Below are 26,109 nucleotides of genomic sequence, written 5' to 3' on the forward strand. Positions count from 1 at the left end.
ACTACTTGGTTTTACTTAAACTATGCGGAGGTACACCGATTTAATATTGGCAAGAATGAATCACATCAAGCAGAATCCATGGACACTGATTTTCCGTACGTAAAAAAAAACAGGAAATAAAAACGGACAAAGTCGTTTATTGTGAATATTGAAAACCGGTAACGGACATTGTGAAAATCACGTTATATTTACATTTCATTTACATACATTCGCAAGAGAGAAGCCACATGACAAGCTCACTTTCATCAATGAAACAAGAAACCGTAAAGACTTGACGTCAAACTGTTGGCTGAGACTCTGAGGTAGTTTCTCTTTTTGATTTTTCGACTTGTCGCAGCCACTCAACCAGTGCCGTGGGATTCGCTCCAGCGTCTATCGCCTAAAAACGATTAATTGACGAAAAACAAGCTTCGGTAATGAGTGAAAAGTTAGAGAGAGCATGGTTATTTCAAGACACTGCACCGTCGTCTTATTGTCAGTCTCGCTCTTTGTCCGCAAGAGAAAACCGGATTTAAAAAAAGCATAATTTTTGATGGATTACTTCACGAGCAAATGATTGAAAGCTATGTCTGATGCATTGAAATTGCAAAATCTAAAGAAAAATGTGCAAACATCCGCCCAGGACATCTTAATTTTCAAAAAAAAAGTTCTAACTAAGACCACAAAATTGTGTAGAAAGACCGCGAAGACAATTAAGTGTAACCACACAAAAAGGCATCGCGTTATAAATGATTCACGAAAGAACAATGGGGGTCCTGAATGAAAGATGTAGTAAACAGAATAGAGGAGAGGAAACTGTACTTCGAATGTGCAGCAAAAACAAGTTGGGAAATACACTGTTAAAGAACCACATTGCGAAACGAAAAACATAGCCAAATGGAGATGAAGTAGGTGAAAACCAATTTAGATAAAATATACGTCATGCGATATCTTTAAAATTTTATATCATGCTAAGAACATCACATGAATCTTTCATGTTTTTTGGATCCAAAAGAAGCGTGGTTCTACCAGAAGCTAAAAAAGGGAATGAAGCAATCAAAGGCTGCACATTATTGGTGCTTATACTACAAATGCACTTATTGATTCATTTTGCATATCGGCGAATACATTTGAACGGCAATAAAACGCAAGAATATTTAAATGGTTTCCTTCTGTAAGGGCATTAGCATCTGACCAGCTTTACAACACTTGTTATAGCATCAAAAACAAGGATGAAAAATCCGCTAGTATGAAAATTCACATCGTATTTCACGTTGATAGACCACCTACTGTGACTGAAATACTGACGACATTGCATTATTCGTAAAACACATTAATGTAAGGTATCGTATTGGCGGAATGATAACATAACAATATAAAGAAAAGCTCTAGCAACGACAAGTCCATACATCCTACAAAGTTTGCCGGAGAAACAGAATGAATAAGCGCAGATAATCAATAGCACCGCGGCGAACACACAGAATTAAAACTGGTAATACAAGTTTGTTCTAGTTTGTAGAGGATTGTTGTCAAAATCCTCCACACGATTCATTCCGGTTTTAATCGATTTCAGTAGAATTTACCATAATATTTCCAATGAAACCCGACCTTCGAAGATGATTAGAAATTTTGAAATTTTTATCTTAAGGAAATTTTCAATACCGAACCAGAAAAGGAGTCTAGGAAAGCGTCAAAATTTCGGAACCAAAAGGGGAAGAAATATTCAAAAGAGTAAGAGTTAGGCATTGAATTTGGAATCCAAATTATGAATGGTTGGTGAGTGAACACCGAAACTTGGGAACTAGAGTATTTGAATGGCAAGGAGCCAAAATTAAGCTTTTGAAAAGGATAGAATCAATTAGAACAATTACTGCAATAGAATTGGTAGTAAAAGTGGTTCTTACAGCTCATAGCTTGCAAAAAATACTTTCAAATACTCAAACAGATGGAAAAGAGTTGTTACCGTACTTATACCGCCTGTGTAAAAAGTATACAGTGTGCATTGCGACTGGATGTTATATAAATATAACTAACATCCGAGATTTTCGGGCTACATACAGAAAGATGGTTATCCGGATCTAATAAAACTTCGGAAGCAACTCTAGGAAATAGGAAAAGAAAATTAAACTTACCATTCAGATTTAAAATCAAACAGAGAAAGGTACACGTTTTTTAAATTCTTTTTTTTTCTAACAAACTTCGGATAAGGTATAGTTGACGGGAGGGAGGGGCACTCAGCCCTCCGTTTATTTCTGAAAGTAAATAACTAAGTTAGTCGGAGTTCTAAAACGTAATCATTAGTCTTCGAGGATCTACGACGTATAAGCTAAAATTGCTAGAAGAAAAAAAAGGAGATAGAGCCTACAGAAATAACAGCTCGATTGAGTGTCCCCCCGTCCAAACTATATTTTCCCCAAACTCCTAGTGTCATTCTGTATTCTGTTTGTATGCGGAGTTTCTCGTCGTCAAATTATTTTGATTGTCATACTGACTGCAAACTTCCACAAACTTCCATATGTTCCAAATCCCCAGGTGACGTACGAATTTTCCAATTTTATCTAAACTGTTTTGACACCCCTGAATGATGATAGCTCATCGTCACATTCTCTTTTTTCTCCGCTCCACGTCAGTTGTTTATGTGCGCTCTCGAAACAGCATCACAAAAATGTTACACGCTGATCAATGGAATGCCAGCTGTCACGGAAAAATTGATTGCTCGGGAGCTAGGATTTCGTGCTCCGAAACAACTACACGCTCGGCGTCCACTGCGCTCGCATCTCGAACGACGTCGTATCGATATATGAGGACGGGTTTCGCAAAGAAGAAAAAACACTCATTGTTAATGCGAGCAAATAATGCGCGAACGTACCTCAACAATTGCACGAAGTTGTTTTTCCGTGAACGAAAGGTTAAGGTAGCGACTGATTCCCATAACTCCTAGAAAAGAATTCTTGGCGTGAAAGTAATCACGGAGAAAAGTGCATGAAATATCCATCTCAGTAGGATAGAAGAATCCAACGCAGAGAAAAAATAAACGTGGCCGGTCAAAAAAAAGCAAATAGCCGTCGCGTGGACTCACTTCCCAAATCTTCATCGGAGATCTTCAGATGGGTATCGCTGGACATTACCAACTCTTTCCTTTTGTTTACACCTATATGTACACCTACAATGTATGTTGAGGAGAAATTGGCGGCAACCCGACCAGAAGCAAACAAGTCCACGTGATGAAAGCGCGGGGGAGGTCGTGGCCGCCGCGCCGCGACCGCACGCGATCCTGGAGCGGATGACGTCACTGCACAATCAAATTGGCCGCGTTCCAAATGAGGGAGTCACGCACGCACTTTGTGTGCTGTGCAACGGGAAGTCCGCTAAAAACGTGGTAACCACATAGAATATGGTGCCGAAGACCCTGGTTACAGTTCCATGAGACCGTAAGATGATTTTTTCGATCCTACCAAGAAGATCGAGTAACCTGAAGGCGGTGGTTGGGAGTTTCGAAGTTTCTTGCGCAAACCGAAATAATTCCAGAACTTTAAAACTACAGAGCTATCTTACACTATAGCATAGACATTGTAAAGCATCTACGACCCGAAGAATAGGTCCGGATTCGTAAACATTCCGTCAACAACACTTCAGAGACCTTCGGTTTTCGTGCTCCGATCTGAATAACGTCGACCCATGGCGACCCCGCGCGCGTTGAAATAGAGCTCTTGCCGCTGCCCGCTGACAATATTTGGTCAAAATATTGCTATTTTAATGCGGATACATAACTACAAAGTGATTTATACGCATCTATCCCTGATACGGCGCTGCAAGTGATGTTTTTTGCTATTGTTGTTGGGTATCACGTTATGTATCCAATTATTTTCGACATTTTCCGGAAATAACACTGCTGCCGATGTTTGATCTTCCATTTTATCGATTTCCCTTACACTTCTTAAGTGCTGTTTTTCTCGAATACAGAGTAGTAGACATTCTTTTAATAGAACTACTACGATAACGTCTTCTCTTCCCAAACCATCAATATTATGTATTTGCGCAATCTCGTGTCCGCTGTGGTAAAAAATTAAAATAAATTTTCCTATTTTCGACTAAATACCCTTCATTCAACAACATTTCAAAATAACGGATTCTCGCTCACCGTCGACTCTTCAAAATGTTCCCCACCGCCGGTGGAAGCTCTCAGGCGATTGCCCAAGAGTCCGCGGCACCGCAGTCTCAGCAAGGTCTTGACTTTTTCAGGTGAACTTTTTAATTATTCGAAGTCCTTTATATGTTTTAACGAAGTACCTTCATACCAACATAATTTCTCGCAGTGTGAACGAATAACGACAACTTTATCTGGTTTCCATCACTCCTTGTTGCTCTTTTTTGCAATCGTTGCTATTGATTACCTCACTTTTTCAAAGCGATTTTTTTCTCCTCCATAAAAGCCCGAGCGCATTTTTTTCTTTTGGAATATAACGTTGTTGTATCTTCAGTTCTAACATTGTTGAGATTTGCAAAAACAACTGATCGATATTTTGCACAGCTTTCCGTAACGTCACCCAAAAAAGCCATAACAGCTTCCCATTTCAGATGGTGCAGATTTCAAATTTTAGTTGAAGTGATTTATACAATCGTATAGTACATCCGCATAGTCTTTTATCGTTTCCATTGGTCATACGCTATCGCCAAACTTTTCGCTTTTTCTTTTGCTTAAGATGGGGGAGTGGAAATGGTTGATGTTACTCATTTTTCAAAAACCTTTTCCTTGATCCCCTCTAAATATTTACTATTTATAGAAATTTTATTTGTTTAAGAGCTTTCGCCCAAATAGCCGCTCAAACATCCCATTCACAGCAACCCGCTAGCCAATACATTGCATCCCTTGGTCAAGTAAGTTACACTGATGTATATTAAAAAAAAAAGAAAGACAGATAAAACTGCATGTTTTTTTTATTTCTTAACGTTTTACGTGCTCGAGAAGTATTTTAGCAGTCAGTACATGCAGCTCAGCTAGCCGCTCAACAACATTCCCCTTCAATTTCTCTATTGCAGCAAGGCATAACTCGTCAGGTATGTTCTCCGCAATTAGCCTACAAGTGATGCTTATAAAATCCTCACGGTTATATCCGACCTTTCGTTTTAGGTGGACCAACATCAGGATAGCGCTACTGAGCAATCGAATCAGGTTTTTGTTTACTTTCTTCATCAAATTACTTTTTTTTATTGAGAGGTTCGAAGAAACCTATCTTCTAGAACCAGTTTCCGTTGTAATGAATTTTCAGTAGTAAACAAAGTTTTTTTTTTATGTGTTTCCACTTTCTAGTTCTACTAACTTTTTTCTTTGATCCGCTGTCAGGCCTAATCCTACAAAATAATTTTGCTCGTACTGTTACTATTATGAAATCAGCCGCATTCAGCCTGTTCGTGATGATCCTCATCGACGTCCGTCTCTAATGTCGAATTTTTTCCCGCCACATATAAGCCATCAACAAGGAACTAGCAGAGGTATAGAGGATTTTATTAGCACTATTTCGGCTATGTAAACTTTGTATGTCCTTTTCCTCAATACACGTTTCACCCTTACAAGTTGACCTCATTGTTGTCAGGTCAACCTTGCCTAACCTTTGCTTGTTATTATCAATGGCATTGCAGTGTTTTTCCTGAATAAATAACTTTTTGCTTTGCTCGGTTTTGGTTTTGGTTTGGTTTGTGTTTTGAAAGGTAGTTCGATATTAGGTCCTATGACCTTTCTTATTAATGGAAAAGAAATTGCGAACGCTTGACTATTATTCAGTTATTTTTATAACAAGATTTTAATCAGACACACATGTTAGAGATTTATATTCTCAAAACTAAACCCCTTATGACTCTGTGGGTAATGTCCTATTTTTAGACGAAAATCACCTTGATGTGGACGCAAGCGGGAGTTTTGCTGGGATGAAGATCGATCCATCTCCGGGAAGCACAACGTTGTCTGATAAGGAGACAGAAGAGGTACTTGTTGCATATCATTAAATTATTCAGATTCTATAGAAGTTATTATTTACAACTAATTATTGTTCGAAGATTCTGTTTATGTCCATTAACATCTCCACTTGTGTAAGGTTTTGCGCAGCTTTGTGAAACCTCCGACTTGAGTTATATTCTAGCAGGCTGAAAAGAAAGCAACATCTGACCGCCTTGAAGCAATAGAAAAGGATAGGAAACAAGCCGATCAACAAGTGGAAACGCTAACAAAACGAAGAGAACGCCTTAAGGTATATTGTCGTGGATAGCAATTTGGGATGAATTTGTTAACGTTGATTTTCCAGAACATCAAAAAAGAGTCGGAGCAAGAAGTCAAAGATGTGCCGAATGGCGAGGTTAACTTTCATATGTTTTGTCTTGATTTGTTCCTGTCTTTATACCGTACTTTCACCCATATTTATGATTATAGACTGATGAGCGGGAAAACATTCCCCTTTGGCAACGAATAATTGCCGAAAATAAAAAGAGATCGCTTGGAAAGTCACGACTAGCTCAAAAAAGACCTGCACAAGAAGCTGTTAGTTCCAAATTTCAGTTGCTTTTTGAATACTTTGTGCACTCATTTTTCTATCCCTATTTTAGCTGTTCTTTGAACCTTACGATGCACCCGGAATGAGCGATTTGCTGAAGAAGCAAAAGGTATACATTTCTCAATTCTTATTCTTATTCGCAGTCACGTTGTCATACTTGATTTGCTGCAGACGTTTGGACCGAAACTCCGGCAGATGGTTGAGTTCCGACATCGAGTAAAAGTGGCCTGCTACAAGTATGGATATCTTGTCCTATACACGTCAAAATAGTTGTTCTTTTTTTTGCATATTCAAGAATCAAATTAATTTTGTTCTCCTTTGTTAATTCTCTTTTGCAAATTTTTTTCTTTGACGTTATAGCTGTAACATGCAGATATTGCCTATAAAGTTTGCTAAGAGAGCTTTTTTTTTTCTCACGTATTCCTTCTTATTCCAGGTACAACGACGAGTTCTATAGCTCATGCATGAGGGATTTTCTTCGGAAAACAGAACGTTGGGAGCACAGTCCGAAGAAAATGTTTGTTTTAGTTGTTTCAAGAAACTTCTATCATTAATTGTTGCGTTTTCATGCGTAATTGAATTTTCGTTAAAGTAGTTCCCTTGCCCTATTTACTTTCTTCATCGATTTTCGGAATGTATGCCGTTTAGCGCTCGAGATTTGCGCAATCGTGAGATTTTTGAAAGGGCTTTTCCGGAGATGAAAAGGACACGAGAAGAAAAAGAACGCTCCTGTCGAAATGATCGCATCAGCCTTCGTGGACAGGATCCCTCTGATGACGCAGCGGGTAGTGGCGAGAAGGTAGGGTCGTGGGTTTTGAGAATGTTTACATAGACGTTCATCAACTAGGACCACTCAATAGCTGAAAAATGTTAGCTGCTGTCGCTGCAAGAATCTGAAAAACACACATGCACACATCAAAGATTGCTTGGACATCGTCTTGTTATATTTTTGGAAACTTTTTTGAGTTACGTTTTTTTCGCTCTAGTTGAAAGAAGATCACTGAAAATTTGTGTTTTCATTTGCATTCCATGATTAATGTCTTGGAAAAAACTTCGACTACTGCTTGTTCTTTTATCGTAACACCATCATATCGTCATGTGACTCGCTCTTTATTTATGTTTCTAGCGTGCTTCTGATTTCACGCTCACTTATTTGAGGAAAGTTGAATGTTTTGCAACTAACTTTACAATTTCTGTGCGCCTTCCTTTACATTTAGTAATCAGCGTACAAAACAACGTCATATTTACTCAATTTCCAACTTTTAAGGCCCAAGTGGATGAGGAATTCAAAATGAGAAATGCGGCTGCCATTCCTCCTCTACTCATTCATGAATCAAACATTAGACCTAGGCTTTTCGACAACAAGCATGCAGTTATCAAAGATGCTGCCCAAGCGAACAAAAATTGGTAGGTCTTCATTTTCTTTCTCTATTGCATTTTCGAATATGCGATGGTTTTCTTTTTTAGGATAGAAACGTTCCTTGCATCGTGGTCCGACGAAGAAAAGAACTTGTTTCGTGAGAGGTTAGCTGCTGTTGGAAAAAACTATGCAAATATTGCTATGTTCCTCGAGAATAAGGTAATTAAGCGCAATTAACCGTTTTCTAGGGATTATTGCCTTTTTTGCCCAACTATTGCTTTTCCAGACTGTGAAGGATTGCGTCTTGTACTATTACTTGTGTAAGAAAAGGGAAAATTTCAAGAGTTTGATACCCAAACGTAAACGAAAACTTGCGAAGACCTACAAGGTCGGTTTTCTTCATATTACTTATGAGTACTGTTAGTTTTCCACAACGTTTCTTTAAAAAAAAACTAGTATTGTAATCCTAGCCCTAATCTAATTATTAGCGAATTTAGCCGCCGATTATGCCTACGCCGGAAGAACTTGCAATGTACCAACTGGTTCCACAGGATGCTGTAACGGAAGCACAGTGTACGCTTTAAAGCATTGCTTTAATTAATTTTTTTTGAAGAACTAAACGTCAAACAGTTTCTTTCCCTTTTGAATGCGCAAATATGTCCAAATTAAGCGAGTACATCTCAAGACAGCAAATGTGTGATGTGTCAGCTGCGGATTGATCCAACAACAAATCCCGGACGTATTCTTACACGGTCTAATTATGAGATGTATGGTGAGTATAATTCACGTATTGCTGCATGGTCTATATCACAGTGGAAAGTCAATGTACACAACTTTTTTGCTACTGTAAAAAGAAAAAAGACGTAGTCGAAGGATTTTGTTCTGTGTAGAGATTGTTGAGTTGTCATAAGAAAAAATAATGCAAAATAATGCTGAAAGGCTAACTGATGGAATGCAGAGGCGTTTCTTCACTACTACAACTCTCGCGGTAGTGTCGTGCTGATTGCGCTTGTCGCAATCACACATATTCTTCCCAGAAATAATTCACGGTTCCATGCAATCAATTGGTATAATTAGTTCATAATTCTTCCGTATGATATGTTGCCTAAGACCTGGTTGTGCATCGATTTCTGTTAACGACAAAATGTACGGCTACAGAAATCACACTTTTTGTGCAGAACTCATTTATTCCGTTAACGCTGTTCTTAGGTACTGTAATTATACGCGACTGTAACAAATTGCACTTTAGCAACCATGAACAAAGGTTACGTCAGGAATGATAGATTGACACGTTTGTTCTCCTCCATATAAATACTTGATGGTATTGGGTTTTTTTTTTATCTGTTCATACAACTCATATAATCTAAATGTTTGCTATAGCTGTATAGCCGTTATTCTTGGTTCTCTCATCGCCTATACATCTGTACTGCAGGTATTGATGCGAAGAAACAAGGTGCTGACTGTAAGATTTGTACGAAATGCAAGGACGAAGTTTTGAAAATCCGAAATAGCGGGTGAGATTGATATTCAAACGTATGATTGGCATTTTTATTCGATCATATCTTATATAACTTTAGAGTGGTAGCCTTTTTATTCTTCCAAGATGTTTTGCACATCTTGGAACTCAACTCCGAACTTAATGATGAGTTGATATTATAGACGCTGCATGGTTAAAGTATGTGCTTCGGGGAAGCGAAAAGTGAAAGCAACAAAAGCGATGCCAGCCAAATGGCGTCAAATGGACGATCGTCAACGTGCTTTCATGCTGGCCCATATGTCCATACCGCGAGAGATTGTTAAATGCTGTGGTCCCTGTTTTAAACGGATATCTAAGAAGCTTGACCTGGTATTTTTTCAATACATTCGTTTTTTTGGCTCTCGAGGGTTTCTAGAGAGATCCGTTCTTCATTGTTATGTGGTTGGAAATTTGCGCTCCAAGCATGTGATTTAGCTGTTTGCTGGAGAACTTGATGAAGAAATGGCGAAATTCGAACTTGAGATTCATCAGACTTGGCAAACTGCGGAGGTAAAACATGTGTATTTACATTTTTCTTTGCTTTTAAAAATTGATTCTTTTTTAATTGTGTCGAAATAACAAAATTTTTCAGTTGTTTTTCCGATGAATGTTGGTGTGATGAATTGTTCTTCCTATCAAAGTCTGTCTTTTCAGATTTCCCGCCTACAAAATCTCGTTGCTCAGCTAGGCCAAAATTGGTGCAGCATTTCGGAACAGATGAATGGAAGGAGCGCTGATGATTGCCGAATGCAGTACGAATCTCTCACTAAAAAGGAAGAAGAAGATGAGGAAGACTTTGAAGAGGATGATAAGGAAAGACATGAAGATGAAATGCCGATGGAGGAGGACACTCAAGATGTTCCTGATGTTTCTGTTGTAACTTTGCCTGATGGTGATGGTGATCTGGATATAACCGAGGTGCCCACAACGTCTACTGCCGCTGCATTGCGCGCTTCTCCTGCAGAAGTGAGTTTTTTAGCGTTATCAATTTTAAATTACCCATGAAGTATAATTGATGCCACAACATCCAGGTAAAGCCGAAGGAAGAATCGCTATCTGTTATTGAGCAACCAACAACCGCTTCTGGTCTCGTTAAAGGATCAATAACTGCCGGGACTCCTTTCCGTCCTCCATCTGTTTCCATTATTGAACAACAACAAACTGGCTCACAGCTTGCTGCTGCAGCAGCTGCAGCTGTGGCAGCATCGGCGTCGAGTACACCACAGCCTACAGTAAGTAGAATCTTCAGATTCATCTGCTTTATACTTTTTTCCGACTTGGGTTCCTTACCATTACATTTTGTGTCGATACACGATGATCTATTGCTTCTTTTTTTTATACCGTCGCTGTTGCCTCGAATATATCAATTTCCTTTTCCATTACAATATCTTGAAATTATACGCCTTTTTTCTGGGTGATTCTCCTCAGAAAATCAAATTATCCAGTAACCCTTTTTTGTTTTTTTGAAATCAAATTATTCTGACTATATACAGTCAGGGATGCTGCACTCAAGGTTACGTCAAAAGTGCATGAAAATCGTGAAAAAAAAGGGACGCGCCACAATAATGTATTCGAATGTTTTAGTAAGCCCTATGTCACGTGTTTCCAACGGCGTCCATTTAATCATGTCTTTTTTTCTAAATTACTCATAGTAGAACGGTTTTTGTGGCCAGGAACTAGACGTTTAGTGTGACCTCTTTGGTGATTTTCATCAGTGACCCCAATGAAGTGGTTAGTCAAGTGTTTTTCACGGTAAGGGAAAACAAGGTAACACTAAATAACATGCTGACTCGTTATGTATAATGGAGTTGTCCTTAACAATCTTTTCTTGGACGATTTCCTTCTATTGATGTTATCCATGTTATTTGTTATTCGCTTTCCTTAATTCTTAGTCTTTTCGTCCCAATTCTGCATGAATATTACAGGGCATTAGTTTTGGTGGTCCCATTTTTGAGACAGATTTTTGAGTACCACCACTAGAAAAGTCTCAAACAATCAATCCGAAAGCTATAACCTCCTCGAGAGTCCGTTGCGAAGCGATAAATTTTGTCTTTCCACACATGAAGACCAGGGGCTTATGAGGGCGCATTACTTTTTATGGTACACGTTTTGTACTGCCACGTTTTCTTAACTCTTCTTTGTTACAGAAATAGCATCAATCTTTATAATAGTTATGCTTGGCTATATGAATACGGTATTCTTTTGTAGTTATTTAATATGTGGTTTTTTCCTATAGAGAATATAGCACAAAAACCAAGTGCACATCTTTTTTTCGTTTTTTGGTTCTTTTTTTTCTGAAAATGTTCAGCTACTCACTTGTAGCCTTACTGAATGTGTTCATAAAAGATAAAGTCGTGTTCTTTTTCTTGATTGACTTTTTTGCGTTAATCGCTGTGAAATTTATGCAGTTGAACTGCCATGGAAGATTACCAACTACTTTATTTTCATCGTCTAGCCATATTTTCTGTACTCCCTCAATAATTATGCGTTGTGCATTAAAGCGCAGTATTTAGAAGTGCATAGAGTGAATTAAAGCGCGTGTTTATACTGCTTGCGAACTATATATATATCTAGTTTTCGTCTGTTTTATTGTGAGCGACGACATTCCCGAATCTGTTTAGTTACTAGCGACAGGCGTTCGTCTCTTTTGAAAGTACTTTTTATTCTGATACTGTTCCAGTCTTTCACTGGCGATAATGTTTCATTTATACTCTGCTTTTTTTTGCAGTTTGTTCCTAAGACTTTCTTTAGCAGTAAAGTGATTTTCATTTATTTACGATGAACTGTTAGCTTCGATGGATTATTATTTTAATATTGAAGTTTTGGCTTCAGAAATGCAAAAATAGTCAAAAATCTTAAATTGGTGGTACTCAAATGGGAGAATTATGGCTGTATTCGTTCTTCTTTCTTGCTAAAACAGATTAACTCAAGGATAAGATTTAGCTCAGGGCGGCTGCTACTATCAGAGTAGGCGAATATTTCTCTCGTTGCCCTTTTGACTGTTAACTAACAATTTCATTCACTTTCACATTGATCATTTCTATCGATACAAAATTCATTTCATTAAACAGTCTAGAATTCAAAGACCGTTTTTCTATTTCTATACGGGTGGTAATAGGATGGAATGAGTTATTATTGTTACTATTGTTCGAGGTTGCCATTTTTTGCGAATATCGCTTAATCGCTTGATTGGTTAACAGCCGAAAGTACGTTTGCGCATAGATTCAGTATTTAATATCAGGGACAGTTCATATAAGTACTCGTTTCATTTGATTTCATTTTGTCAATCGCTTATATTGCTCCGCGAAAAAATGTTAGAAATTTTTGATAGGTATGAGATACTTTGACAGCTTTTAATTCTTTCAGCTCAAAAGAAGACATTTTTTCTTCGTATTCTACTTGTCGATATCAGGTTCCTGTAAAAAAAAGGATGTTTGAGCTAGTGTAGAGAGCGACGAATTTTCCTTTGCAGTTTCAAACACTCCCATTGGTGTTCGCTATGGTTACCACCTTACTTCTTTTTGATGCAGCCCACTTGCTCTTTCTGGACCAAAATCCGATTGCGAGGCCCCTTTTAAATATTCTCATATCATGAACGGATTGTATTTCTGAGATCACGATTTCACTGACTGCTTCATGGAGTGACTCGCAATCATCGAAACTTTTTCGTTCTAAATTTTTATCGATTAAGCGGAAAGATTACGAATCGCCCGAATTTCCGATCTCCCCTCAAGTCCCATCTACCTGAAGTCTGTTATTCTACACAAATTATTCGACCGCGATGTCGCGGCGGCATCATGACAGCGTCGAGAAGGAACACGAATTCATGGAGATGCGAAGGGAAAAGGAACTCAAGAAACTAATTGATTCATTCAAAAGATGTGCTAATCAAGTGATTCGTGAGGAAGTGTCTAACTTTGTTAGGCTGCAGCTACTACATATGACTCAGGTGAAAAATAGAAAACAAAAGGGCAGGGGAACTGTTGTTTTTGCTGTTCTGCAAATTGTCCTCGGTTGTGTTTTCCAACGAAGTTGACCAATGAAAGTGTGTAGAAGAGAATTTTTTTGTTATTAACCTAATTCATATATTAATTATTTGTATTAATTGCTATAATTATCGTTTTGAGAACGTTTTTTTTGTAGCTCAGATGCTAGAAACTTCCTGCTACAGTTACTGCTAACTTGTAATTTAATTGCTGCTGATTTCTGAAGCTGTTCCCGAACAAGAAAAGTGGAAATTGGTTGATTTTTTTTTCTCTAAATTCACCTTTCTCTCTTTATCGTTATGGTTAATTTTTCTTGTGGTCACACCTCTTCTTCTTGTGGAATATCAATTCCGTATTTTCTGCAAGCTTTTACGTACATTTTATTAAATCCCCAACCATTGGATTCTTACAGTTACTTTATTTTATTTCACTTTATTTTTTAACGAGCATTTGCAATGTCGGGTAGCTTAGAAACAGAAACTAACGTTTTATAAAACTAAGAAATGTAGGATATGTTTGGAATCCTCAGGTGGAGTTTTGATTGTTTCACCTAAAATTGTTTGTTTTTCCATAAGAGTTCCCTTTTTTTAATTTTGCAGGTGATACACATTTTATAGGAGTAGTTTCTGCTTTTAACTGGAAAATGTACCAGTGGAAGAGAATCACATGATCCTTTTTTGTTGTTGTTTGCCTTTTTGCCTAGTTGTGACTTCTGTTTAATACCAAATTCCGATCCCACATATCCATGATCGAAAGAAAGTAACATTGACAGGAATACAGTAATTAAAGTAAGTAGTAAAGTAAGTAATTTTTTGGCAATGATTTGCAAATCAAAATGATCCAGTTTCATGATGTTCACATACCGTATACACTCCATTGAAATGCAGCAAGTAGCAGCGCGTGGACAATTTCATCACGCTTATTTTTCTTTATTTGGAGCTTTCAAAAAAAAAATCTGGTTATCCGTTTATTTGTTCGATGTGTTGATTTATTTCTTACTTGAAATATAGCTGTTCCTGTTTTTTTTTTTCTTTTTGTTATCCATAATCCTTTAATTCATTCGCAACTGTCGACAACCAGTAATATTAGTTTTAATACTTCCGCTTTCCACTTGGTGGAAAACAGGGACAGGTGCATGTGTGGCACGCTTTTTCGTCACTCTAAATCGGGCAAAACAAACATGCCGTATGGTATTTCATAAATTGTTATTACGGTAAAAACTGTCTTATGACAAAGTACACTTTTCTGCTTGCTACTATTCTGATTTGTATTTGCTATTTCATTACATTACAGACAACTCAAGCGATGCTCGCCGGTTTCGATCAAAACACGCTGATGCAGCTTCATCAACTGTTTGCAGGAGCAGATGAGGTATTGATTCTTCTGCTAATTTATTATCGTCATTATTATTTTTCTGGAAGGACTGTTTCAAAGAGTTCCTTGAAAATTTAGAATCGTGCAAGAGCGATCTTGGAACAGTATCAACAGCAACAACAGCGAAACTTCCAGCAGGTTATTGATAGTTTCCCTTATTTACAATGTTTTTTGTTGTTAGTTTACAATTATTCCTACGAAAAATTTTATTAATCAGTCCATCACGACTTTTGGTATGAACATGTTTTTGAAAGTTTGGGAAGCCAAAAGAAACAAATTTTGTGCGCTTTCATTTTGTTTTTAATTTGTTCATTGAATTACATTCAGTTCCACCAATTTGTCCAGCAACCTTCTGTCGAGCAATTGTATATGACGTACTCACAGTTCTCTGAAGCAGGTAAGTGTGCAGATGTATAGATTTTTCACATTTCGATGACTAATAACAAAAGAAAGAAAATAGTAAACTATAAAGTGCTTCGAGTGTGCTACGAAGATGAGCGATTTGCACTGTTTGACGAGTTAAATAACAAAGTTCTTTGGACGCTTGAAATGCACGGATTTGGGAAGGATTTTCTCCATGCTTCATCTTCAGATTTAAATCGTATTCATCCGACTGTAGACGTGGCTACCCGTTGTGTGATTGAACTGATCCTTCAACACCGAAAACAACAGACAGCAAATCTTCAAATGAGGCAACAACATGCTGCTATGCTGGTAAGCAGCTCTACGTAACGTATTTTCGGCGTAAAATACAAATAATTCCAAAAAAATAGCAATTCTATATTCTATTATAAATATTTTCGGATACTGCTGATGCACGGGATTCCGTATTCTCTTAATTAAGTGATTCATGGGGTGTTCTGCGTTTAAAAATTGGATTTTTTGTTGTTTTCAAAGCAAAATTTTGTTTTGTTGTCATCTATCAGTGTTGTTCGTATTTAGAGCCAAATTCAAGCGAAGCAGTTGGAACAACAGCGTCAAGAAAGGTTAGATTTGATTTGCGATTGGTTCCAGAACTACCGTACCTGAGATTTCTATATTGCTATTTAAAGGTGTTTTATATTTAGACTGCAACAAGAGAAACAACGTCAAATCGACGCCGCAAAGAAGCAGTTGCAGGAACAAATCAAGCATCATGACATCACTGCGGCCAATATCGATAAGAATACAATAGCGATGGCGGTTTGTGCCAGTTTTCTTTTTTTTTTCTAATAGTTCACAAGTTTAACAGTTTTTATCCTTCAGCATAGAGTTGGAGAGATCAATCATTCGCTCCAGACGGCCTCATTAACACAGCAGCAACGACAACAGCTTCTCTTGGAATACAGTAGCCAGTCGGCTAAATGCTCAAGTGTAAGTTGAATCACTAAGTTTTGTCAGCTGTTGATTCACGAAGTGCCCTATTTTAGTTGCAAACAATGGCTCAAAATCATCGTCTGCAAAGGACACAACTGCAAAATCAACTTGATGCATTGAATGCGGGCAGCGGATCAGCTGCTGCTGTGGCATCGATGTCGTTATCAGCATCACCAATGGTTTTGAGAACGCATGACGCATCCATGCCAATGGACGACGAACAGCGACTAAGAGAAGAGATTGAGAAGGTATGTGTGGTTTTTGTGTACGTTCTCCATTCGATCTTCTAGTCAAAGTGCTAACAACCTCGATCACTTGAAATCGATATAGTTTTTTTATAAGACTTTGAAGAATTTAAAAGTTTCTAAGCTTCTGACAAATAGATTTCCTTCCCTTTTTCCTTTTTTCTCTCCTTAAAGATTCTTCCTCATTTCTTCTACATTTTACAAATTTAATTTAATTTCTTTTGCATTTTTGGAAAAAAATCTCGATTTTTTTCAAGAACTCTTCAATAGTAGGAAAGTAACTACCATGTTGCTAAACTCACCTAATTCCTAGCGGAAATTGAATTCTGGATCCTCTGGGCATCGTCGGGTGAAGGTTTTGGGTGTAATTATGACATATTCTCTAGATTGATGAAGACATCCGTGGCATGGAGAAGCAGGTACGACGGCTTGAGGAGGAAGAGCGAACGTATCAGAAGAAGAAAATGGTATGTATCATCTTTTACTAGAAAACATAAGTTTTTGTGCTCAAGTTGCAAGAGTATGGTTACCATCTTTCTATAGCGCTAACGCTTTGTCTGGTTGCATTTGTACAAATATTTCCGACTTATTGTGATGGGTAGCATTTACATAATCCTATATCCATCACTATCTGCTTATGTAGGGCGGATGTGGTGTAGCGGTTAGAGGTTCCGCTTCCTGCACGATCGATCGGAGGTTCGAATACGCCTTTCATCCCTCCGGGGTCGATAAATTGGTATCAGACTTGTCTGGGACAGATAAAAACACTGACTTGACACATCGGCCAGCCACCGCAAGTCATTGTACGGGGCCAGTTACACGTTCGCAAACCTCAAACGATTCAGAATTGAAGTGAACGTGGGGCGCATTCCAAGCTTATTGATTAACGCCAGAAACTTTATCCTTTATCTTTTATCTGCTTATGTGAATTTGTCCTCTCGTAAGTTGTTACCGTTTCAGCAAGCGGAGCAGATGATTACGTCAGCGTTTCGGATAAACTCAACTGTACAGGACTATCAGGCAAAACAAGAACTGAAGGAGGTATGTCTATTATCTTTAACGTGATCTTCAATTCTTTGTACAGGAGAGCGTTGTGGGAGAGGTGAAATAGTGTTGGCAATTGTTTTAGGAGGAAATAAACTAGAAACAAAAAAGTGACGAGGGATTATTTATCCATATAAAGTTATGGATCCCGGTTGTAACCCTCTACAATTTCATTCTATTTTATTGAACTAGTTAAATTCTCGTTTTTTTTGGATAGTTTTTTTCCTTAAATAATCCTAGTTTTAATTTATTTTAATATCTATCTTTTGTCTTTTAATGGATGATTTATATATCGATGCTATAGCTGCTCTCTAGTAAAATTGAAGAGCTTTTTTCGGTCTTATTACTTATTTCTTGAATTTCCCTACGTTTTCGGATCAAAACTAGGATCTAAAGTTCCTTAAACCAGTTGTTCTCATAATGTCATAATGTTGCAGGCGCAGGATAATATGAGAGTTGTTGAACACTCACGCCTGACATTCCAGAAGAAGCTGGATAATCTCCGCGAGAAGTTAGTCGGATGTCTGGCTTTTAAACTTAACAGCTTGCCTTCATACGAAATTCTACTTATTCCAGTCGTGAACTTCTGATGCGGCAACAACGAATGCTGTTGAACAGCGGCAATACAAGCGGTGTGATCGTAGGCGGTTCTGGATCAGTGAGTAAAGGTGCCGTGAAAGACTTCACGCATTCGCAGCAGCAAGCAGCTAAAGCTGTGCAGGTGAGTAAGTTGTACTTGCGTTGAGGAATGAGGGATAAATGCCTCTATTTCTAGCCATCCACACCATTGTCATTGGCTGCACAAGCGCAAGCACAACAACTACACCAATTGCAATTGCAACAGCACAAGAATCTTATCGGTATACGACAACCGACTGCTGACTCGAAACCGGTCGGTCACCATTTGATTAATCGCTTGTCTTTTAAAATTGTGCAAGAAGCATGTGATTCGTCTGGCACATTCGATTTTCGAATTTTCAGCCGACCAGTGCTCATTCTCCATGGCCGGGTGCATCGGCGAATAAAGATAGGGACGGTTCACATTGGGGCGAGAACAAGCGATTCAACAATATGCTTGACAGAGTGAGTGTATTGCTGGAAACTTTCTTGGGGAATGTTTCTTGTCCTTTCCCTTCCCAAAAGAAGTGTTTTCGCCGGAGAGCGCCAAAGTTTAGTCAGAATCAGATAAATTCTAACGCAAAGGTTATCATGGATTGTAACAGTTTCTTGTTCTTTTTTTCTAGTTCCTATACGTTAAAAGTTGGTATTAATTTCTTAGTATGACTTTTGTTCATAATTTTCTGGGCTCTTCAGAGATTGTATCTATTATATTTCAGGTTGTTCATGAGGAGTTGACAAATAGCCATGCTGCCCAGCAAGCAGCACATGCTGCAGCGGCTGCGCACTCCTCGGTTGCTCCACCGGAAATTCGACGGAAATCCGGTGCGCACTTCTTTTTGACTTTTACGTCTCTCAAATGAAAACTCTGGGCTATTCATATATACATTCGTTTTATTCCGTTTAGGTTTGGAAATGTTAAATATCCCATCAGTTTCTGTCGCAAGACATCCTCATCAGAGACGGCCTATTAGCCCTCTAGGGGGAGCTGTGGGAATACAACGACCATCTATTGTAGGTTTTGGCTTGGATTTGAGAGATAATGGCCGAAAATTTTCTATCCTCCAAATGCTCTCATGCTGCTTATTCACTGACGCGTTAGAAGTACGCTTTGACTTCAGAATCCGGCTGCACGGTCGATTTTGGGAGGTGCATCAGCATACGGTGCTTTAGCCATAAACACTTCTCATGGTGCTACTGGTTCACCCCAAATGTCCGGACAACATGTATGTCAGCTATTCATTGATTGTTTGTATGATCGATTTACTTATTTTTCTAGATGTCGCCGTCGGTATCAGCAGCACCATCCTCGGTGGCCTCCAACGTCTTCGCTCATTTCCAGCAGTCACTAAGTGCCTGTTCACCTGCCAGCCAAGCCAGCAAAACACCTCAACCAATGACTTCGCCAGCGTTGTGTGTATCAAAAGCTGATGTTCCAGCAGCAGTAGTGCAACCAATGGTATCTCCTGCGTTGCCGAACACCACAAGTGTGCTGACATCAGTTCCTTCCTTCCAGGTGATCCTAATGACGATATAAATAACCATCAATAACATATTGATGTCGTAAACTTAATATTCTTTTCAATTTAAGGATACTAATGTGCCTTCGTCAACAGCAGTTCCACCACCACCAACGCTTCAGTTTCTTGCCTCTTCCACCGTATCAGGTCCACCTACATATGAGCCGATATCGCCAGATGACAGCGCTCCCACAAGTCCAGTCGTGCGCCCAGAAGTTCCTCCATCCGTGCCAACTTGTAAGTTTATAGGATTGTTTTAAGTGAAGTGGAGATTGACGTTTTCATTTATTTCTGACTATTTTCTATTTATTGATTAACATATTTCTTCTCTTTTTTGTGTTTCATAGTCTTTGGTTTTGTGAATATGACGTAGCCCAATTCAAAAACATCCACTTTTTGCCGCGCCGCAGATTTGCGGACGCAGACATGATTTCATCTAAATAGTTCACATTTGGAACTGGCTCTCAACTAGCGGTGTTCATTTCATCGATATTCGTGTTCCCATTTCAGCATCCAGCGGTTCACGGATGTTCTCTGCGCTCGATTTCGACTTTCCGCTCGCTGTAACACCATCGTCGACAGCTCCACCACCGCCGTCACTGGCACCGCCCCTAGCTGAACTGCTTCGCACAGCGACCAGCGACGCGGCCATCGCCAGTGCTATGACTTTTGAGCCGTTGTCTGACGATGATGACTGATCAATAAGGCGTTCTATGGCTCGCTTCTCATCTATATAATGGTCCAATCCCGGCGGTTTTCCTGGCTGACGACTGATCCTGGTTGATTTGATGGTGCTGATTTGAGTAACATCCGGTGCGTGCACACTATATTTTGTACGTTCTTGTGCTGGTATTAGTGCATATTTTTTTTTTCTCCTCTCATGGTTCTCTTCACTGTGATTATCAACGAACGTTTCGAGCGTAATGTTCATTTGTCAGGTTTTACAAAGTTTTTATAGTTGTGTTTAGTATAGATCTATATAGATCCTCCTACGTCTCGTGTCTCTTATAGAATTCCCCTCGTGTTGCCGTTTTCAGACGACCAGAACAGTTGTCGTTGAAACGTGTAATTGATACTCAATGATCTATGGTTGCGGGCTGTGTATACGTGATTGTTTCATCTCGTCCTCTCGACCCACGATTTTTTTTTCGTCTTTTCAGATATTTATTTCATCTTGAATACACAAGGAGTTTTGTTTTTACAGTTCGTTTAACTACTTAACATTTTGTATGAGTTGCCTCAATGATTTGTCATTTTTTTCAATTTGTAACGTCGTGACGAATTATACTATTCGCATATCTTGCGTACAAATTTTTGTTTTTTGTACTGTTGTTAGTCTCGTTTTCTTTTACACAAACTTTTCTCTTGATATATTGCTAGATGTAGTTGATTCGACCATTGTTCATAGCTCACCCACATACACATTGTTCCTTACTATAGTTCCGCTACGATCGATCGATACCACCCACCTTCCCCTGTTTGGTGATCCGGCTCATCGCCTTTTAGATTGATTTTACGTGACTTTGCGATACCGGACTGCCTCGTCTCGCTCGTGACCCCACTAATCGAATCATTCTCACTGAGCATATGCTCTCGCACAACTGTGATTTCTTTCACGTTTTCTTGTTTTTTTTTTTATTTTGATGTCGCTGATCTCATAAAACAACTTTACATAGTTCTTTTTCTTTTCAACACAACATTGACACAAGGTGTACGCTTTTGTCCTCCATTTATTGTGGTCTTTATCGTGGTTTTGCGACAAACCCAATCAAGATTATTGTCTCAAAGCAATCCTAAAAAGTAAACCAGTCAGGATCCATGCATTTCCGGACGCTAAGCATTTAGTTATGAGAAATCAGTTGTACTTCTATCATCATAACATTCTAATTTCCATAGCTGACTTCACAATAGGAATATCATGAGGATTCCAAGACGTGAACAAAGGAAGTTGAAATTGCGAGCAACGTAGAAATATTCCATCCCGTAATACGCTTCATAACTGTAGAAAGCGAAGAAAATAAGGTAGTGATTATTTCCTCAATGGAGTAATAAAATTAAGGCATAGCTGCTTCGATAATAAGAACAGTGTATTTTCAGACATTAAATACTTAGTTTTTTTTATTGATTTGCTCGAGCTTTAGCCAAAATTGATACTGAACTTTCTTTGTTAACGAACAGCTAACATTTCAGCATTCGGCAATAAAAACCCTGATGATTCATAAAACCCTCATGGTACGTGGTTGGTCTGTTACGCTATCAGGTTCAACAAATGAGGTAAGCACTGGCCGACGTGTTGTCCTCTGAGTTTGCCTGTCGTTTGAATGCTTTCTGTAAAGTGATGAGGCGCTTGAGAGGATAAATCAATGATGGCTTTGATTTTTCTACGCTTTGACAAAGGTGATAACGTCGAAACGTTAGCTGATCGTTAATAAAGAAGATCAATACCAATCTTGACTACAGCTCAAGCAAACCAATCAAAATTACGTATTTAAAATTCAAAATTACGTATTTAACATGCTAAGATTCAAAGACAGTCGAAGATGGACACTAAACACTTAGTTATGAGGAGTCAATTGTACTTAACACAACTTGACTAGATGATTTATGGTGATGGGCATACCCTTGAGAATGCATGGGTCTTGCAAAATATTGATTAATTATCGGGAAGTTTGTAGAAAAACGGATGAAGTTCATTAAACATATAAAAGGTGCAGCTGTTTTGCTCCACACATATATATACATACATTCAGAATACCCATTCAGGAACATTGTGCCTCTCCACGACTACGTCTCTTTTACCCGATACTGAAAAAAAGGCTATCAAAAGTTGTCGAACAAGGATGATATATTTAATCAAGCTCTCATCACTCACCTCGTTCTACTTGTTCTAATCTTTGAGCAAGTGGCATGAAGTCAATTAGTGATTTCTTCGTTTTCTTCAGAAATGGGTGAGAAAGAAGAGCGTTAGCATCCGGCCTAAAATTACGAAAATTAATCTGCTATCTTTCGTATCTTGAATTACTTAAATTTAAAATTAAACTAATTCAAGATGTGAAAGAAGAATAAGGAAAATATTCGTTGTCAGAATCTAGAAGGAATTCTCTATATCATTTATCTTTCTCTACACTATCATCTCATAAAGTAAATAAAATGAACAGACTAAATTCATAGAACTAACTGCCTACCTATTGGCGGGATTTGCTTTTAAACACATTCCAGTTAAGTTGTGAAAAGATTCGGTGAAAGTACGCTTAGTGTGTTCAGATGGTTCTGAAATAGAATACGTTTTCTGCAAGAAAACTAGAAAAAAAAACAGAAGGGAGATATATCCTTCTTCACAGCCTCATGATACCCACAGATATACAAGCTTAGCCCGAAAAAGGAAGAAAATCCAAACATCCATGGAAAATACTATATAAAGGTCCACTTGAACATTTGAGTGTACTTTTTTAAAAAATCGATTGCATGAGTGTGCAAATATTCAAGAAGAATCTCAAATATGACATTCTACTTTGCAAATTCGCAATCGTCAACCATTCCTAATCAAAGTGCTTAACAAAAATCGTTACAAAAACTCTGCGCTCGCACCTTCAAAGGATGGTAACGTCGTCGAGTCTAAAAGACGTGGTGTAGTTCCTCTAGACTTCTCGTAAAGCATCTCTAGTCGATTCATGTCGCCGAATGGCGGAAATCCATTCGCCATTTCACACAATGTTGCACCAACACTATAGATGTCAGCTTTGCTCGAATATCCACTAAGGTCCTAAACAACGAAGGATTTTACTAGAACTTCTCTTTGTTGCTATTCATTTTTCGTTATAGTTTTATGTCACTTTTATCATGATCGACACCCCACTCAAACTTTATCGACCAGTTTTGATTTTTTTTTCCTAATTTTCGCGTGCACTAAATGAAGCAGCGCAAAAGCAAATAACAAAATAATACACATACCTGCCCGAGCACTTCAGGTGCTAACCACAGCAGCGAGGATTCAAGATGATTGTCAAAATCTGTCGTAGACTTTTCACCGTGGGCGAGTTTTCGTGCAAGACGAAACCCGGTTAATCGTACTACACCTTGTGAGTCAATCAGTATATGACTTGCACGAATGGACCTTAACGAAAAAAATCAACTCACAAGAGAAACGGTACTTTTATTACCACCAAAATTGAAACTAGAGGTGATCGATCAGTAATACTTCTTACAGCCACAGTCGTAAATATCAAAGGGGCAGTGAAATAGGGCAGTGAAATAGACTTAAAAAGACAGAGAAGTCCGGATATAATCGTTATTGAACATGTTGAGTCATACCCTGAGGGCCTATTTGACAGATACAAAAATTACACTACTATTTTTGCTAAACTTTAAGTCTGAAACCCAACCCAACCACATAACTTTCGTTTCGTTAGAATGTTTCCTCTTCACATAAATAAATTAAATTCCACTACTGCATTTTCAACCAATAATGATAAATTCGTTCTGTGAGCTACAAAGGAAAAAAAAAATAAATTACTCTCGATAAAGAGTAACATGAATCTGTCTAGCTAGCGAAAAAAAAACTCCTAAGAAGTCCCCACAGATAAGGGATACCTGTGAATAATTTGTTGAGCATGAAGATAGGAAAGCGCGTCCAGCAACTGGCGAAGAATCACTGCAATTGCTTTCTCAGGTATACCACATTGATACGAAGACATCATTATATCCGTAACCGAACCTTAAAATCAATGGAATGGAGTCTTTCTTATAGAAATGCAACTGTTATTATGATTAATCTTGCCAGGTTTGCTTAAAATTCGACCACTGCATTGCTCACTCAAAATATATATATATATAACACTATTTTTCCAAGTTTTTTATTCTAATGCAAACAATCGCGAAAGTTTGCCTTGGGAAAATAGTACCAGTAGTGATGGTTGAAAAAATAACTGGGAATAAAGCCGATTTGGGCTGCCGAGCTTACATCGAAACACATGATCGGAATTTCGCAGAATTTCGTGCATTCTCCTCCACTAACATTTCCTATGTTGTTTTTCTGTGTCGATGTTTACTTTTTGTTGCGATGTTTATGAACTCATACCAAAAGCACAGCTTCCGAGAATTAAAAACAGATATGTTCCATCCACAAAACACGCGTGAAAATCCACAATATGAGGGTGTCGAAGCAGCTTCATCATATGAATATCATCCTAGAATGAGAGTTCTGTTTCTTTTCTTGGTTCCTTTTTTTTACCAATAAAATAGATAGATACCCTTAACAGTTGGCCTCTGTCTGGCGATTTTGCATACACAAGTGTTCGTGTATTCGCCTCAGGATCCTCTGTCCGTATATCGACGGTGATATCAAATGCATCCAATGGTATTCTTTTTATAGCCATTCGTGTCGAGTCGTTGTATCTGCCAAGAAACACATCTCCAAAATCGTCGAAGCAGTGCGCTGAAAGTAAGTTTTATAACACTTTACAAGAGACTTCAGAGTTCATTCTGATAATGTAGACACCGCCGGACGCGTTCAATTGGGCTGATTCGATGTGCCTAATTGCGGGGGCGGGTAGCACGCACTGGTGATGTGCCTCCCAAACCTACAAACAATAGAAAGCGCAGTATTGCTGCGATGCTAGCCACCCTCCGAACCTTGGTCGTGTTCGCGCCCTTTAAGCCCGCTTGAATGTGCCTAACGGCGACTCATAATTGCAGTTAAGCTTTTAGCAACAAATTATTCCGAAATGAAAAATTCGTTAAAGTGAGATAGTAAATACATTAGAGACAAGGTCAATAAAATATATGAAATTTTCAACCAGGTTAGATTTTAAAAAATCCTGCTCTTATTTCATTTGTAACTGACATCATTTCACGTAGCTAAAGAATATCTTAATATAAGATAATCAATTGCAAGATTCAGTCGGCTTTGATTATTAAGTAATAGAAAACTCGAGAACGTTGTCTACCAAATCCGAAATATCCGCAAGTTTGCTTATTCAGACTTTTTCTTAGTCGATCAATAACAAAAGAATGGAAAAAGCTATGCATTTTTCTAACCACTCAAAAGGAGACGGTATCTATGAATCATTCGATTATTCCGATGAGACCTATACATATTTCTGCATTTCTCCATATCTTTTTCGTGTAAAGGTTTAAATACTACTCACCAACCCATTGCTGAACAACGTACCCGTGAGAAGTTAAATCACACAATGGAACTGAAGCCATTTCTTAGAGCATATTAATCCTAAAAATCTTACAATTTAATCCTTACATACTAAAAAGCTTTAAAAGAGTATTGGTAATGAGACCATTCATGAGAAAAAAAAAACATTTCATAGTGTTGTTAACAACAGATTTATTAACAAAATGAGCAACATTTAACAAAATAAGGCCATTTTGAAGACACCACATTGAGGCCACTAGCAAGCGAGTATATTAAGTTGAGCTGCTCTGGCTCGGCAATACAAAGGACAGAAAAGAGAGCTAAAATCGAAAAAAAAAATGTACAATAGATCAGAAAAGAATAGGAGAGTTCCTGAAAATACTACCGGAATTTTGAAAGTAAAGCAAGAATTAGAAGATCG

At 38.3% G+C, this 26,109-nt stretch overlaps 3 protein-coding genes across 4 annotated transcripts; 1 reads left to right on the forward strand and 2 right to left on the reverse strand.

Moving 5' to 3' along the window:
* Positions 1-277: 277 nt before the first annotated feature.
* On the reverse strand, positions 278-3,104 carry RB195_008842 (uncharacterized protein; the record flags this gene model as incomplete). Its single annotated transcript, XM_013436630.2, has 3 exons — positions 278-379; positions 2,849-2,916; positions 3,059-3,104. 3 exons carry the CDS (start codon positions 3,102-3,104, stop codon positions 278-280), a joined length of 216 nt encoding a protein of 71 aa, XP_013292084.2.
* Positions 3,105-4,135: 1,031 nt separating this feature from the next.
* On the forward strand, positions 4,136-20,241 carry RB195_008843 (uncharacterized protein; the record flags this gene model as incomplete). Of its 2 annotated transcripts, none has more annotated exons than XM_064195540.1 (43): positions 4,136-4,221; positions 4,782-4,857; positions 4,957-5,037; positions 5,111-5,152; positions 5,385-5,472; positions 5,861-5,961; positions 6,117-6,224; positions 6,279-6,329; positions 6,404-6,511; positions 6,577-6,633; positions 6,696-6,760; positions 6,961-7,041; positions 7,173-7,323; positions 7,792-7,931; positions 7,992-8,103; positions 8,171-8,272; positions 8,382-8,457; positions 8,555-8,656; positions 9,317-9,398; positions 9,544-9,730; positions 9,836-9,910; positions 10,055-10,366; positions 10,432-10,632; positions 14,680-14,757; positions 14,839-14,898; positions 15,088-15,157; positions 15,353-15,474; positions 15,703-15,746; positions 15,828-15,942; positions 16,006-16,113; positions 16,170-16,364; positions 16,748-16,828; positions 17,322-17,402; positions 17,843-17,916; positions 17,982-18,126; positions 18,181-18,297; positions 18,387-18,488; positions 18,743-18,848; positions 18,931-19,037; positions 19,145-19,249; positions 19,303-19,539; positions 19,615-19,780; positions 20,054-20,241. In XM_064195540.1, 43 exons carry the CDS (start codon positions 4,136-4,138, stop codon positions 20,239-20,241), a joined length of 4,785 nt encoding a protein of 1,594 aa, XP_064046685.1. The 2 variants fall into 2 exon arrangements, with proteins under 2 accessions (XP_064046685.1, XP_064046686.1); XM_064195541.1 differs by having other exon boundaries at positions 6,120-6,224.
* Positions 20,242-22,289: 2,048 nt separating this feature from the next.
* RB195_008844 (uncharacterized protein) lies at positions 22,290-25,750 on the reverse strand (the record flags this gene model as incomplete). Its single annotated transcript, XM_064195542.1, has 9 exons — positions 22,290-22,348; positions 22,416-22,519; positions 22,729-22,813; positions 23,132-23,306; positions 23,495-23,657; positions 24,134-24,257; positions 24,621-24,729; positions 24,793-24,977; positions 25,690-25,750. The coding sequence occupies 9 exons, from the start codon at positions 25,748-25,750 to the stop codon at positions 22,290-22,292; spliced, it is 1,065 nt and encodes a 354-aa protein (XP_064046687.1).
* Between the last annotated feature and the right edge of the window lie 359 nt (positions 25,751-26,109).

Source organism: Necator americanus, chromosome III, assembly GCF_031761385.1.
Source record: "Necator americanus strain Aroian chromosome III, whole genome shotgun sequence".
In the NCBI taxonomy this organism is placed as follows: domain Eukaryota; kingdom Metazoa; phylum Nematoda; class Chromadorea; order Rhabditida; family Ancylostomatidae; genus Necator; species Necator americanus.